This window comes from Poecile atricapillus, chromosome 13 (assembly GCF_030490865.1).
Source record: "Poecile atricapillus isolate bPoeAtr1 chromosome 13, bPoeAtr1.hap1, whole genome shotgun sequence".
NCBI lineage: Eukaryota > Metazoa > Chordata > Aves > Passeriformes > Paridae > Poecile > Poecile atricapillus.
Genome location: NC_081261.1, coordinates 4,238,052 through 4,252,942, shown reverse-complemented (window position 1 = coordinate 4,252,942; position 14,891 = coordinate 4,238,052). Strand labels below are relative to the sequence as shown.

The 14,891-nt window shown below is 40.0% G+C and overlaps 1 protein-coding gene across 8 annotated transcripts in view; it reads right to left on the bottom strand.

Moving 5' to 3' along the window:
- EBF1 (EBF transcription factor 1) overlaps positions 1-14,891 on the bottom strand; it is a 267,162-nt gene that overhangs the window by 24,693 nt on the left and 227,578 nt on the right. For all 8 annotated transcript variants that reach the window (XM_058848781.1, XM_058848782.1, XM_058848783.1 and 5 more), the window contains exon 11: positions 6,284-6,372. In XM_058848781.1, coding sequence (XP_058704764.1) covers positions 6,284-6,372 — 89 coding nt within the window. The remainder of the gene's footprint in view (positions 1-6,283; positions 6,373-14,891) is intronic.

The following is a 14,891-nucleotide window of genomic DNA, read 5'->3' as shown; positions in this document are numbered from 1 at the left end:
ACAGGAGAGAGATTTGTGTGTGCTCTCTCTAACTCAAGGGTTTCTTTCAGAGGGGGGGTTCTCTCTCTTCTTAATCTTCTTCTTAATATATACATGCATAGAAATGACAGAGAAACATATTGCACATTTTGCAACATCATTCATCATAAACTGTCAGCTGTGTTTGTAAATCAGCTTGGTAAGATCTTAGAAATTTGTAATTCTTAAAAGGTAAAAGTGCTAAGTTTTTAGACAAAGTGCAGGAAAATTTAAGCACTTCTGACAAGTAGAAACATTAATGGTAATCATTTTAAAAATGCTTGCATCTTCCTGCCTGCATGTTTAGCTGTAAATAATACCGCAATGAATAAAAGCTTTAAAAAAGGGGAGGGGAGGATGAAATGGATTTTTTTTTTTTTTTATTTCAAAAGGATAAAAAATAATAGATGATCAGAACCATATGCAAGCAAAATTCTGCTGTAAATGTACATATGCTATACAGTACACTGTACTAACCAGATCCCAAACCTGGTAAGACAGCTTGCTAAAGGCTGCAAAGTCAATTTTGTACTACACATGCTTCATAAAAGATGAATATAAATGCATTAGTTAGACACGGTGAGCTAAATTAGAAGGTCAGGCAGGGCTGGAAGGGCTGAAATATCACACAACCAATGACTGTAATTACTCTTTTTTTAAGTCTATTAAGTGGTGTTGTTCTATCAAGGCTCAGGGGTATAGGACATGAAGTACAAGATAAAGTAATGTGTATTTATTACTCCCACGGGATCAATTTACTAGATATTTTCAGCTCCATGGAGCAAAATACACAAATGCAGCCTTTGTTACTTTCTTCAAACTGTGGCTTTTTCCTTCAAAACCTGCTCCTCGAAGGGATTGTGTTTACCTGTTTGGTGTCTTCCTGTCATCCTCAGTTAATTGTTGTTTTTGAAACCAACAAGGATGAGGATACAGGAGGAGAGAAATGTGGGGATCCCTCCTACAGGATGCTCAAACAAGTGGTTGGAGTCGCTCAGCTGGAATGTTCAGACTAGAAAATCCAATCCCAGGCATGATTTTTACCCCAAGGCAAAGGAGAGATCAGGAGTGGAGAACGGCACAGAGCTCCTTGTCATCATGTTAGCCCTGATCTATTAAAAGTTTTGTCATAGATTCTAAATTACACCATCTGCTCTAATCATTTGCTGAGTAAATGCTGACCCAGTTATAAAGAAAGCTCAGTGAAATGTGTGTGCACACTGCTGACCTTCAGAAAGGAAAGGGCTCCTTGCCAGCCCTGTGCGCTGGCTCTGCCCTTCAGCGAGCGGTGCCTCTGTCCCTTTGCTCTGCATTTCAGACCCTGCACATTCCCAGACACCTCTCTGACATCCACCACCCCACAAAGGTGACACTTTCACGGGTACCTCGCCATCTCAGAAGCTTTGATGCTCTCTCATTGAATATCTTCTGTAGGATAAACAAACTATCAGTCCCCCTAAGCAAGCTCCTCAACCAAGTGCTCAAATTGTTAGGAAACTTAAAAAACCCCAGCTGTTGAGGGTTAAATACCAACCTCAACTCTGGTCTCACATTCCTGTAAATTTTACAGTAGAATGTAGAACCCTCCAAGCACATCCCATGACCTCCTTGCTGTACAGATGAACTCCAATAGCTCCTCTTTACATGCCCCCCCTTCCTGCCCACACTTAGTATAAAAGTTTTTCTAATGATTCTCTTGTTACACTGGATAGGAACAAAAAAAAAAAAAAAAAAAAAGAAAAAGAAAAAAAGGTGTTTTCTTTGCTGAAAATTACTAACTTAGTTTAAAATGCAGTATATCTTGAGTTAGGAGATGGCAACCCTTTCTGGAATTTCCATTGGGTCTGTCTGAGGCAGCAAACTTGAGCTGCATTGTCTTCATTGCTATTTTAACCTCTGCTAGCAAGCCTGGGCCAACCACCCACGTTTAGAGACAACCTTTATTTGCAATATAAACAATACCCATGTCACGATGGATAAAGGGCAGATCTGTGGGATTTCATATGGAAAAAGACAACTGCTTTTGCCAGCCTCTGGTTCTTAATAACCACATGTCTCCTATTAGTGTGTCCTAAACGAGGAGGTGGGCTATGTCTTGGGGGGGTTAATGACTGACCAGAGAAAGGGAGCTGAAGGGAAGGAGGATTCTGGTTACCTGTGCTCTCAGCTCAGCAGGGAGCCCCCTGTGCACTAGAGAGAGAAGCTCCACTTTCATCTACATGAAGAGAAACCAGAAGTAAAGGTCCCTTTCAGGAGGGATTAGGGGTCTCCTAGAGAGCACTGAAGGAACAGACTGGGAGGGAGAGGACGTCAGATCACAGAGGGGGTTGATGCAATGACTTGCTTCTCAAACACAGAGTGAACAATCTTCTGCTTAATCTAAATACAAGTGATGAGTTGTAGGAGTGGTGAAAATGGCAAATAAAATCTAGGAAATTGCATATAAAGAGGAATCGTTGTTATTAAATCATTTAGGATGGATGTGTTTCAAATCTAGCTCACAGTTGAAGCTGTTTTACAGCTCTAGCTGTGGAGTTTTAACAAAATTGCAGAATTGCAACGTGTCTGCCAGGGATTTATTTTAAGGATTGCAGGGTAGTTACATGAATGAACCTTAATAGACTCAACATGTTGCTGTGATCTGAACTCTTCAGCGATCTCCACTGCAGTTTATGTGCACAGGAACCAACAACACGAGTGCATTTGTGTGCACGTGTGCAAACTCTCGAGATGGGAATGGGGCACAGCCACGTGCAGGGCTGTTCCCAGCTCCACACTGGCTCTCTGCAGGACAATGACACCACTTCTCAACCTTAGCAGCACAGTGCTCCTTTTCTCTTATCCCCAGAGATCTCCTGTTTCCTCTGATCTGCCTCCTGTCTGTATTAGAGAGGAAAGGCTACACTGCCCAGCACACTCCTGGTACTTGAATTACCAAGCTTTGAGTGCTAATCCCACCATCTCTTGTCTCTCCTCCTGGTGCTTGTGGGTGTGGGGGTGTCTGTACAGACATGCACATCTCCTTCCACTGCCTGCCTTCCCTGACCTGCTCTGGACAAGAAGGGAACTCCTGTTTTCCTGGGTTTTAATTCTTGCTCAAGCTTGCTCCATAGCTCAGCTGCCAACATCAGCTCCCTCTCTTTTCTCCAGAAACTATATATTGCATTTCGACTTTAAGCACATCAGATGTCAATTTAGCAGTCCAAAGACCCTCGTTTCCAGGTGTTCTCATTCTCCTCACTGTCAGAGGGCATTCTCTACTGGAATTTGACTGTTGAAACACTGGGAAGGAGAAATTATTTTTTTAAATTTGTCCTTTTTTTTCTTTGCCTACTTCCAGCAGATAGTTGGAACATTTCTAAAAATTCATCCTGAACATAAATATTGAGCACTTTTGAAAATACTGGTTCTAAACTTGTGGAGATCAAACTTCTCAAACATCCTCAATGGGTTTAGAAATGCTGTTAACTCCTCAGCTCTGGAGAGTAGAGCTCTTGACACTCACTTGATGGCCTCAGCAATTCTCTTTGACTGCAGGGATAAGTCACAGAGCAGAGTGATCTCGATGGTCCATGGGAAGGGCAGCATTCCCTCATGAACACAGAAATTATAACCACTTCTACCTCTGGAAAGATCTCTAATTCATCAGTAATGTTTCAATGGAATAATGGCCACGAAGCCTAGCAGCAATTAGAGAAATATGATTTATTTATTTAATGCAAAGGCACAAGCTTTTCCATGAACAGAAAGTGAGGATGTGCTGCCAGGACAACGGGGGAAATGGATGGAAGGACTTTGAGAGCTCTGAGCACTGCTCAGCTCTCTGCTGCTTCTCTCCAACATTTGCCCTCTCTGCCCGTGGTTCCACTGTGGGAGCCATATGGCTTCCAACACTCCTCTAAGTAGCCACTGAGAATTGTCTGTAGTGGAATAGTGCCAAAGCCCTTCCTGGTTTAATGACATGGGGAAGAGCACTGTGCAGTGCTCACCAGCACAGAGGCTCACGGCGTCCTTGATGATGATCCTGCAGCCAGCAAGTGATGCTGGGAATTGAACCATCAGTGCCTCAAATACAGGAGTCGACATGTGCCAACCCCTGCTGCATTCAGCCTCTGTGCGTGGCATATTAATGAGACTTGAATTTGAGGTCCAACCTTCAAGCTTGCACAGAAGGAATTACCCAAAGACAAAAAAAAAAAAAATAGGTCCTCTCTTCATCCTGCTTCCCTCTAAGTGTTACCACTTTCATCACTGAGTTTGTCCAACCTTTAAGAAGTAACTTTTATTTTTAGGCCATCGCATCTCACCTCTGCAGACATAACCACAATTTCCCTTGATTTAAAGATTTGAAAAACTCATTTAAAAGATACTCCAAAGAAACACATGAAGCCAAGAGGGTATAGGAGGGGACAGATGACTCAGTGCTAACCCTCATTCTCTTACCTTATCCATAAATACCTGCTAAATTTCTGAGTCAGGATATGGAGAAGCTTTCTTCTGCCTGATTACAGGCAGGAGGAATGTGTGGTACCAGTCTCAGACCAAATGGGAAAGAGGAGGGTGCTCAGCCTGGATCCTGCATTCCCACATTCCCACACCAGCACAAAGGGGCATTGCTGGGGACCCCTTTGGTGCCTCAGGAGTCAAAAAGGAGCCCAATTCCTGTGAAAGTTGGTGATGCACCACAATCCCTAGCCACATAAGTCAATTTGGAATTGCTCAGTTTTATTTTACTTGAATTTTGTGATTTAAATAAAATCTATGGCCATCTACTAGCCAGCTAGGGAAGTTTTGCAGCATTTCTTTTAGGCCTTGCAAACGCCTGGTGCACAGTGAAGGCTGGCTTCTTCTTTTCTGAGAAACTATTTTCCCTCCAGAAGCACATTTGGCAGCAGAGGCTGGATAGAGGTGAAAAAAAAAAAGCCCCTACAGAAGGATGCTCTCTTTCTTTGGAAAGGGTTGCACCTCTGGAGTGAAACTTGACAAGCCATGAAAGCTGTGTCCTGCTGCAAGTCTGTCCAAATGTTAGGGAAAGGGACAGCTTGCAGAGGGTGAACAGAGCCAATGGTAAATGTAACTCTCCAGGACAGCATGTTTCTCTGGTGGGAAGAGGGAAGGACAACACATCAGCGACCCCAAACCCACAGCCTGCTGCCTTCCTAGGCAAAGATAAAAGACAGAACAAGCCTGTAAAAAAAAAGTCACACACTGAATTTTATTCCTTTCAAGGAATTAAACAAATTAAGTTCCAGTGTCCAGGAAATCTCACCTTTCAAACACTTTAGAAATGCAACTAATCAAAGCCTACAACAATCCCTGATGAAAGCCTGTGGACAGCTCAGGGAGCTACAGAAGAGAGGTCACAGGTATTGCCCAGTCACAAAGGCTATACTGGATGTGCATTAACTGAACAATTCATTTGTCTGTGTCTCAGCTCCGCAAATTCACATTTTCTTTTCCACAGGGGGTGTTCTGGCTCCCCAGCTCACTCAGTAACAGCAGATAAAACATGTGGTGGCTCAGACAGTGACTCCTGATCATCACTATTGCTCAGAGGTCCTGTGGACATGAGCAACACTTAAATCCCCACTCTACCACAAAAGTCACTGCAAATTCTTGCAAGGTAGCAAAACCAGATCTGAGTGCAATACCAGTGCTTTCCCAGTACAGGAAACCTATCTGAACAACGCTGTCTTTCCTCCAGCTTTTATTTTACAGAAATCAACAAAAAACCTCTCTAATTTTCATGGGAACAAACATCACTTCAGTACACAATGCTCTAATTAAATCAGCAATCCTGAAATAAAACAGTAATAATCATTATTATCCTAAACCAACACATGATGCAGCAGCAATGGAGTCACATCCAATTAACTTGATTTTATCAATGGTGAAGTTTTCAGAATTAGGCTGGCAAAGTTCTACTGATACCAAAACCAAAAAGCATCATTAGACTATGAACACGCTGCTCAGCCCCCAAAAGAGAAACCAAAAAAGATGTTCATTGTTCAATATTTTAGAACACAGAGAAAGATTTGTGTTTAAGAAAGGCAAGAGTTGTTTCAGTTAGCTGTGATTGGAAGATAACAGAATTCTCCTAAGGTTCCATTGCTGATTGGGTTTTCTTGGTCACTCCTCTGCTTCAGCTTCTCTGGGTTGGGTACCAGACCAGGACCATCACATTTACAGAGCCTTGCACTTTCAGACAAAACCACGCAGTAACCATCCTTACCACATTTAATAAAACAACAAACTTTGTGCTGACCTTTGGCAAGCGTTCGGGGTCACCGGGGTGCCGGGGGATAACCTTCTGTAACCTTTGGAAACCGTAGTCAATGGTGGGTTCGTTCAGAGCTGAAACAACAACAACCAACAGCGTGAGGTGACAAAGGCAGAGCAACAACGGGCTCAGGTGACAACAACGGGCCAAGGCAGCGCGAGACCGCGGCAGGACCGCGGCAAAGCCCCCTTGACTCAGAACTGAATCAGTTCTCGCTTCAAACGCTGCTCGAGGTTGATCCTTTGACTTCAACCCAAACCCTCCCACTTCACCTCCTCCAGCGAAGCTGCTGGAAGATTTGGGGATGATCTTCCAAATAGGAAGCAATTATTATTATCTCTGAAAGGCGCAATGAAATCAATTTGATTTACACCCCATGTTTCATGTTGGGTTTTTCATATTATGAGGAAGGTGATTGGAAGACAAAAAGTAGTTACTATTCCAGTGCTTTATTTGTTCCAAATTTCATTATACATTTAATATGCTCCATGTGCAATGTTCACAAATAATTTTGTTGTGAAATACAGGCAGTTGTCTTGGCAGAGGTTTTATTTTTTTACTCATCAACACTGACTTCAGCAGCTTAGGTTCCAATTAGCACTGAACTGATCCAGAAGACTTAATTAAAAAAACCCAAAATATATATCCATGTTTTTAGTTCATCTTTCCCTAGTCCTTGTCCGATAAAACGGAGGTGAGAAATGGTGAAAGTGGAACACTTTAATCTTCATGAAAATGCTGGTCTGTCTGCATTAATGGAAGCTCTGATTGTGTCAAGCCTTTAAGCACATGCTTATCTGTAAGCACATACTTAAACCCATTTGCTTTCAGCAAAGCAAATTTGAGCATATTATGTTTTTTATATGATTGCCTATAATTACAGGGGACTACACTGAATGACCTTCTAGCTATATTTCCAGTCATATGATCACTTTAAAACTCGGATGTTAGTGAGACTTCAACATGTGCTTAGAATTTCCTAAGTGCTTTGGTGAACTGGAACAGTCAAGTATTCTCCAGCATCTCTAAACAACAGCACATCTTGACTCTCCCATGCCAATGGAGATGTGGAAATACTCCACAGCAATTTGTTTAAATTTTTGAGCTAAATTGAAAAAAAAATTAATATGAACATGGACTTTCATATTTTCAGCCTTTTTTTTTTTTTTTTTGTGGAGGGAAAAAAGATCTTTTTTTCATTTTTGAATCACTTTAAAGTTTTCCTTGTCTTATCTTATTAATAGCAAAAAGATAATATTTCTCACAGAAAGTCTTATTAATTTATGAATATATCATACACCTTTATGAGGATCTTATTATGAACTTATTATGTGGCTAGAACGATGATATTTTTAAGACTGCAAAAAGATTTAGCATTAAACTCCATCTCCCATCCTCAACATGGCATAACCTGTCTGTACTTCCATGTTTTAAGTGAACATTTTTCCATACTCCTAAATGTTATCATGAAACCAGTATATAATCCCTGGCTTGTTTGTAATTAATTGGCTCCCATAACAAGCCCACAAAACAATCCCTTTGCATTACTGTCACTTTCAAACCACATTTCTACAGCAGATTGTCCAGCTGGCAAGCAAAGGGTCAAATTTCCAGCTCCTCCTGGACCTTTGGCACATCCCATGGCCACAAGCAAACCCAGCAATGCTGCTGCAGCCTGAGGCAGAGGAAGGTGATGCTGAGGGACCCAGACCTACCCAAAACATTGTGTGAAACACGAATGTGTGGCTGATGGGGACTGCTGGAGAGGCACAAGGTCCTCAACATTCCTCTAATATCAGAGAGGAACCTTCTGACCATGTCCTGAAATTACAGTTCAGAAGGCCAGAAATCCTTCAGGATTTGATTTGCTGAGCTTTTTCCTACCTCAGAGGTTATGACATCCCTCCAGTCTCCTTGTTTGTTTGGGGCTTTTTCAGGAATTTCCTTTCATCAGGAATATCTGAATGCGATCTTTTATTTATATTCAGGTCATTATATGGAAGGAGTGAGCATAAGGCTTTTTCTTATCTTGGGCCCTTTCCTGATTTTGGGATAGTTTGGGCTTTTTTCCCTATATCTCCTTTCACACCCTGGCCCTCGCTGACTTCTCTGTTGTGCAGTTTGTAGAAAATACCACAGAACCTTGGTTTGGAACCCCCTGGTTTCCTTACCTCTGAGTTTACTTACAAGGCTGCTTAGTTTAAACCTTTCTCAAATAAATTAATTTACTGCTATTTATATTTATTATCAAAATTTGCTGTTCTCTGAGAAGATTAAAAAACCCTAAAGCCCTACAGTTCAAATTTACATTTCTTTTGCAAGTATGTTCAAAGATTTTAGAGTGGTTCTGTCAAATGTGTTTCTCCTCTAATTCAGACTAGTTTATGGTCATTTCCCTTCAGATCCTTTGGGAAAGTAGTTACTAAATTCTGCAATATTACAAATGGAGGCCAGTTCTGAAATCCCCCCCAGAGTTAGCAGTCATTTTCTCATATCTTCCTACACGTTCAACACATTTGAAATCCACAGAGTATTTCCTCTGAGTATTTTCTGAACTAAATGGCCCAAAAAAAAAAAAAAAAAAACACGTTAATTTTATGGTCCAATCTCACAAGGCATCAAGCATACTGTGAGAGATAGTGAAAACTTCCTGCCTCAAACAGCTTCAGCTTTACTTTTGTGGTGGGGAGAGGCTGCACACAGAAATCTGCAGGATTGGGTCCTAAACTGCTATTGTTAAATACCACACATTAGTCTAATAACCCTTCAACCTTTCAACCTTAGATAAAATTTTAAAAATATAATAAAGAAATTAAAAAAAAAAAAGCTGCCTGGACATCTGACCACAGATTGGACAATTTCAGCCCTCCATTCCTTGTTCATTTACAACCCAAATGTAATTAATCATCTCTCAATGAAAGAGATCTGTTCACATATTTAACCCCACCCTCAGCATTAAAACAAACCAGTTGTGTGTCAGGAGGTGGAAAAACTCCAAAGAAAAGGGAATATTCTCATCTCCAAGCACTGCAGAAGAGCTGCCCCAAGGTCAGACAGCACCTCCCTGCAAGGTTTTCCTCTGCCCCAGTACACGACTGGGCTCTGCTGCTCAAGTCCATCCACAATAAGGCATTTCCCAGCCCTTTAATTCAAGTAACAGTTTTCTTTCCATGATTGGAAAAAAGAGACTCAATCAGAAATACAAACTCTCTATTTGTGTTCTTGACATCCCTACATTAAAAACAACACATATGGTACTTAAAATGCATTCCCATTACCTTATATTTTAAAAGTACCATTGAAAGAACTACTAACTTTAAAAAACTGTACTAAATTCAAATAGGTCCCAAGGCTAATGGAAGCAATTTGTATACCAACCCAAACTGACTGGCCCACTTTTCAAAATACAGGTATGATAATCTTGTGGTTTTAAAAGGACATTTAAATTGAAAGACTGTGAATTTAGTACATAATTATACCAATAGAACCCTTTAACTTGTCAACTTGTAAATCTAAAAGGCTATCAATCATTTCTAAAGAGGAAATAAACCTTAAAATTCTTTGATTGACAGTGCTTATTTTTATGTGGAAAAAAAAAAGGAAAAAAAAAAAAAAGGAGTAAAGTGGCCAGAAATCCATTTACAAAAGTACATTGTTTTACATAGGTGAGTAAAAAGCCAATAATTACACCTCCAAAAGACATATAAATCAAGGTAAGTACTTTTCCCTCACTTACATATTTTAAGTTGCAGTAAACTTCAGGTAACTTTTTATTAAAATACTTTTCCAAATGCAAAGCTTATTGAAGCCATTAATAGAGTAGCATTTTCATTTAAGCTAATATAATCATTTTTGCAAATACAAGATTTAAGCCATTTTTCTCCTTCCAAACAATAAACTTTCAGCCTGTCTCTTGTGTGAATTAACTAAAATTACACCCAGGTGTACAAAATCTGTCTATCTATCCTAGTGTATGAGTTAAGGCACAATATTTATTATTCTTACCATTTTATGAATTACTTCTTAAACCCTTGAGGAAGAACTTTCTTTCAAATTAGACTCTAACAGAATAAGCCATGAAGCTCTTTATGCAGCAAATCTAAAGCCATAACTCATAAAATCTAAAGCTTTTAATCACGAAAATGCACAATGTCTGTGGAAATAGGGATATGTACATTATAGTCATCTTTTCAAAGTCCAACTTATGTTTTCAACAAAAATGCTCCTTATGCCTCTGAGAAAAAAATGTTTCCATCATAACCATAATTTCAAATTCTGCACAAATAATTTTAATAACCACATGCAGATAATCCACCATCTTTAAAAGTCTCTTGCTTTTTTTTTTAAACTAGTCAGTGGAGGGCTTTTTTTAATATTTCACATAATGAATTCCTACTGTGTCAATAAAGCTCTGGTTGTTAATTGAATGACTGTCTGATGTATCTGAGAGAGGAATTTGTTTCTCTGGCCATGCTGCCAACTCACAGCAGAATGATCGACACTTAATATCAGCAATTAAAAGGACCTGTTCAAATATCATATGGAATTCGTAGCTTGGGGTAGTGTAGGAGAGCCCTTCACCAAGGAAAACTCATTCAGCAAATGCAGAGAGTAATTGAATTAGACACATTTTAACATTATTATTCAAAGAAAAATAAACACACACTACATAGAAGCATTATGGAAATATTTCAGAATGTAAAACATATCCAGTTAATTTGTTTCCCATGCATTCATGGTTTCATTTACTCCTTTTATTTTTCAGTCCTTGTTTCTTTTTCATTCTGTTTGACCCAAAACCAATGAGAAAGCAGCACTCAGACCTATGAACTTCCCATATGCTTTTCCAGTGGAAAAGGCTACAAGGAGAGGGAAGGGACTCTGAGTGCTCAAATAACCCAAAAAAAAAGGCTGAAGGCTACAAAAAAATTTGCCCCAGGCCCACATGTCTGACCATCCCTATCTCTGAGGAGAAATCTGGTCTTGATTTTTTTTTAAGTGAAACACTCAGGGAAAGTCTGTACATGGGAATTCAATATCCCACAGTGTTTGCTCCTGTGGAGCACCAGGGAGTTGCTGAACAGTAGAATGAAGAAGATTCTTTAGACTCTTCCTCTGTCTCTTCACAGATTTCTTTTGTAAATTTGGCTCTACAACAAAATTAGACAGCTGATGACAGGTCCTGAATTGCAGTGTCAAAGAGGTGGGGCTTTGGGGTCTGCACACACTTGTTTTGGTTTTTTCTTTCCTGTCCAATGAGAGGAACTTCATCAGAACATAAATAGAAGGTGACTCTGCGGCCAAGACACACAAAGTTTCGTGTCTCAACACCTCACAGCCACAAAAGACTTCTGCTGCAAGCCCCTGCCCCTAACAAAATAAAACAGTGACTGCAGAAGGTGGGAACAGGACAGGACAGACCATGATAATGCCAAACCCCAGGTACTAAAATGCCTCGCTGAGGCCCTGCAGCAGAGCAGTGCTGGTGCATGGTGTTAAAAAGCAACATTTTGACCCCAAACCCAACAGCTCTTATGCACAGTGGCCTCTTTCTGCCTGCTCTACAAAGACAGCCACAAAAACCCACTTCAAAACCCCATCATCAAATGAGAAAAAAAAAGTCTGTTCTGAAAATCTCCCTGCAAAGACTTTTCTTTTGCTAATTAAAGCTCCTTAAATGAAAACATGCGAGCATCTGAGCTATTGGTTGTTGTTGTTGTGAATTTGTCTTGCTTTTTCTAAAGTTTTCTTTCCACTGACTTTCCCTGGAGTGTTTATTCCCACAAGCAGTGGAAAACAGAAGTGGGTGGGACAGCGAGAGCCTGCACAGAAAGGTCTGGGCTAGAAAGGCCCTTCCAGTGTTAACCCAGAATTTCCTTGTTTTTCTGGTCTTGGTATTTAAACATGTTCCTGTACATTGAATTTGCTACATTTCTAAGATCAAGCTGTGACATCATGTCATTTATTTTTAAAAAAAATTAGAAATAGGGATATCTGAAATGTAAATCCTACATTTTATTGCCATTTAATGCCCCAACAGACACCACGTGCTTGTGTTGAACAAGCTGAGTCAAATGACAAACCCAACACAGAGTTCTCGAGCTTCCCCTGTGACTGCTCCTCACTTGAACTAAAGATGCAACAGGCCAGTGTTTGAGGCAGCCCCACCGTGTCCATCAGTGTTATTACAGACATGATAGAGTGATATTTTCTTCCTAAAAACAATTTTTTGCAGGAACTTGGAGCCAGAGGAGCAGTTCCCTTCTCACCCAGCCCACTCCCTGCAGCCAGTGGAGGTGCTGAAGATGCAAGGAATGCACATCTTGAGCCCCATATTTTTATGGAAGTTAGAGAATGCAATGATGAGATCTGTCTAGCAGGAATTATGTGTTGGTTTCTCCAAGCACATCAGCTCTGAAAGTTCACTCATAGGAACCTGCAATCTGGCTTGGGGGGAAAAAAAAGTCAAACAATTTGTGAGCTTCACAGTTTCTTCTTCCTCTGACTGCACTGACCTCTTGTCTAATGGGGAAGATTTGGCCTTAAGGGAGCCTGAAACAGCAGCCAGTTTCAGGCACTGGAATTGAAACACCCCAATTTCACAACAGCCTGCTGGAATTCACTGGGGATGTGCATACAGGGGCCAGAAGGAAATTAATGCATGTTGGTTACTTCGTCTGGCTGTCCAGGTTAATTGATGCAACTTCAGCAGTCATTATAAAAAGGGATAAACAGCATTTACATGTGAATATTTCCCACTTTTTCAGACACATTCTGGAGGTGCATGTGAGCATGCAGCAAAAAATTTACTGAAAAGGGCTGGTTCTCAATGGCTTGTTCCTACATTTTAATAAATAAATATATGTGTACACATAAATACAAGCACAGAAATGCATCCAAGCCAAGATTTAAAACAATGGGTGCATAAGGTTAGTTATAAGATCTATATTTAGACCTACTTTAAAACATTTTAAAAATAAAGACACTGCATTTATTTTTAAACTGTTGGCTCAGAAACAGGTGCAGAGATGTACCAGAGTGTGGGAGATGCTAAACTGTCACCTCATGTAACCTTTTCTTTCATTCTGTATTCTGCATATTTTCAGCATTTTTTTCCTTTGCATGCACTTCACAAATTCCACAATGTAAGTGTATACACCTTTAAAATTGTCCTAGAGATTATTTTGGATAATGTACAGGAAGTTTTTTTCTGTTTTCACCCTTCACAAGCTCATTTGGGGTAGACTGTGTTGAAAACCATTGTTGAAACTTGTTCGTATGCAGAAATATTTCCTTTTGAATATTGCCTCTCTCACTTTTAACCTTCTTATTTCTTATCATCTCTTCAGATTATTAAAAAAATTATTACCAGGGGATGCATAAACGAAAAACCTTGGTGTCCAGTGTGAATTCCTATCAGAAGCTTCTTAGCCTAAATTTGGCTGCTTCTCAGAATTGTAGACTTGTGACATGGAAGCACACTATGGTCAGAGCAAAGAAGAATCTTCAAGAGAGAAAACTGGAAAAACTCCAGCTATCACATTCAAAATCTCTGAAAATGAGATTCACAGGGAAACACAAGTGGAGCTGAATCATAAAAATGATATGAATTATGCCTAATTGTAATGAATATTATAGGTGTGGTGCTCTTGGAAGAGGCTGACCTGCTCCAAGGTTTAATTTAGGGCTTTAATCCCTCTCCATAACTAATTTTAAATCCCTTGAGAAAATAATAGTTTCCAAACACCTTTATTTCTAAATATAAGCTTTGACTTGTTGTACCTGTTTTGCCTACATGAAATTGAAGTAAGGCCACTCACCCAAAAGCAAAAGGACCATTTTGGCTATACCCTGGATGATGGAGCAAATTATTTAACATTGAAACAGTTGAGTTTGTTGTTTTCTACTTTGTAACATTTAAACAGAAATGTATCATTTGAGAGCTCTCAGTAGTCTGTGATTTCAGCAGCAGATGTATCACCTGCTTCCATAATTGTTCAGGGTTTGGGGTTTCTTCTCTGCAAAAATTTTGACAATAAATGTTATCAAGGGTAAAAAAAAAAATAAATAAAAAATCATCCCAGCCTGTCTGATAAACATGTTTCCCTGCCCTCACACCCCAGTGAGCACTGTGACACTATACTTTTATCATCTAGTGTGTGCTCAGAATGAGCTTAGAACAGCAATTGCCAGGAATAGGCAGGCGATAAACTGCATTGATTTAACACATCTTGTTTTCAATCATGCTCGGATTTTCTGAGCACGCATTTTTCCTGTACTTCAGCTTGTAGCTTTTATCTGACGAGCTGATCCCTTTTCACTGGAAAATGAAAAGGTCGCACAATAAGACACGGTTTACTGGAACTTGAGCACGCACCAGGGAAAGTATTTTAGATAAATACTGTCAGACATAGTGGAGCTGAATTTCAACAACACAATTGCTAAACAACAATACTTATTACTCTCTAGAACAAGCCTACAAGCAACTTATGGCTCACAGCAGGGGAGATCTCAGAGTTAGGCTCAGGAGTTAAAGAAACCTTATTAAAGCTTGTTTAAAGATGCACCACTGCTTTTGCCTTAGTGCACCCAC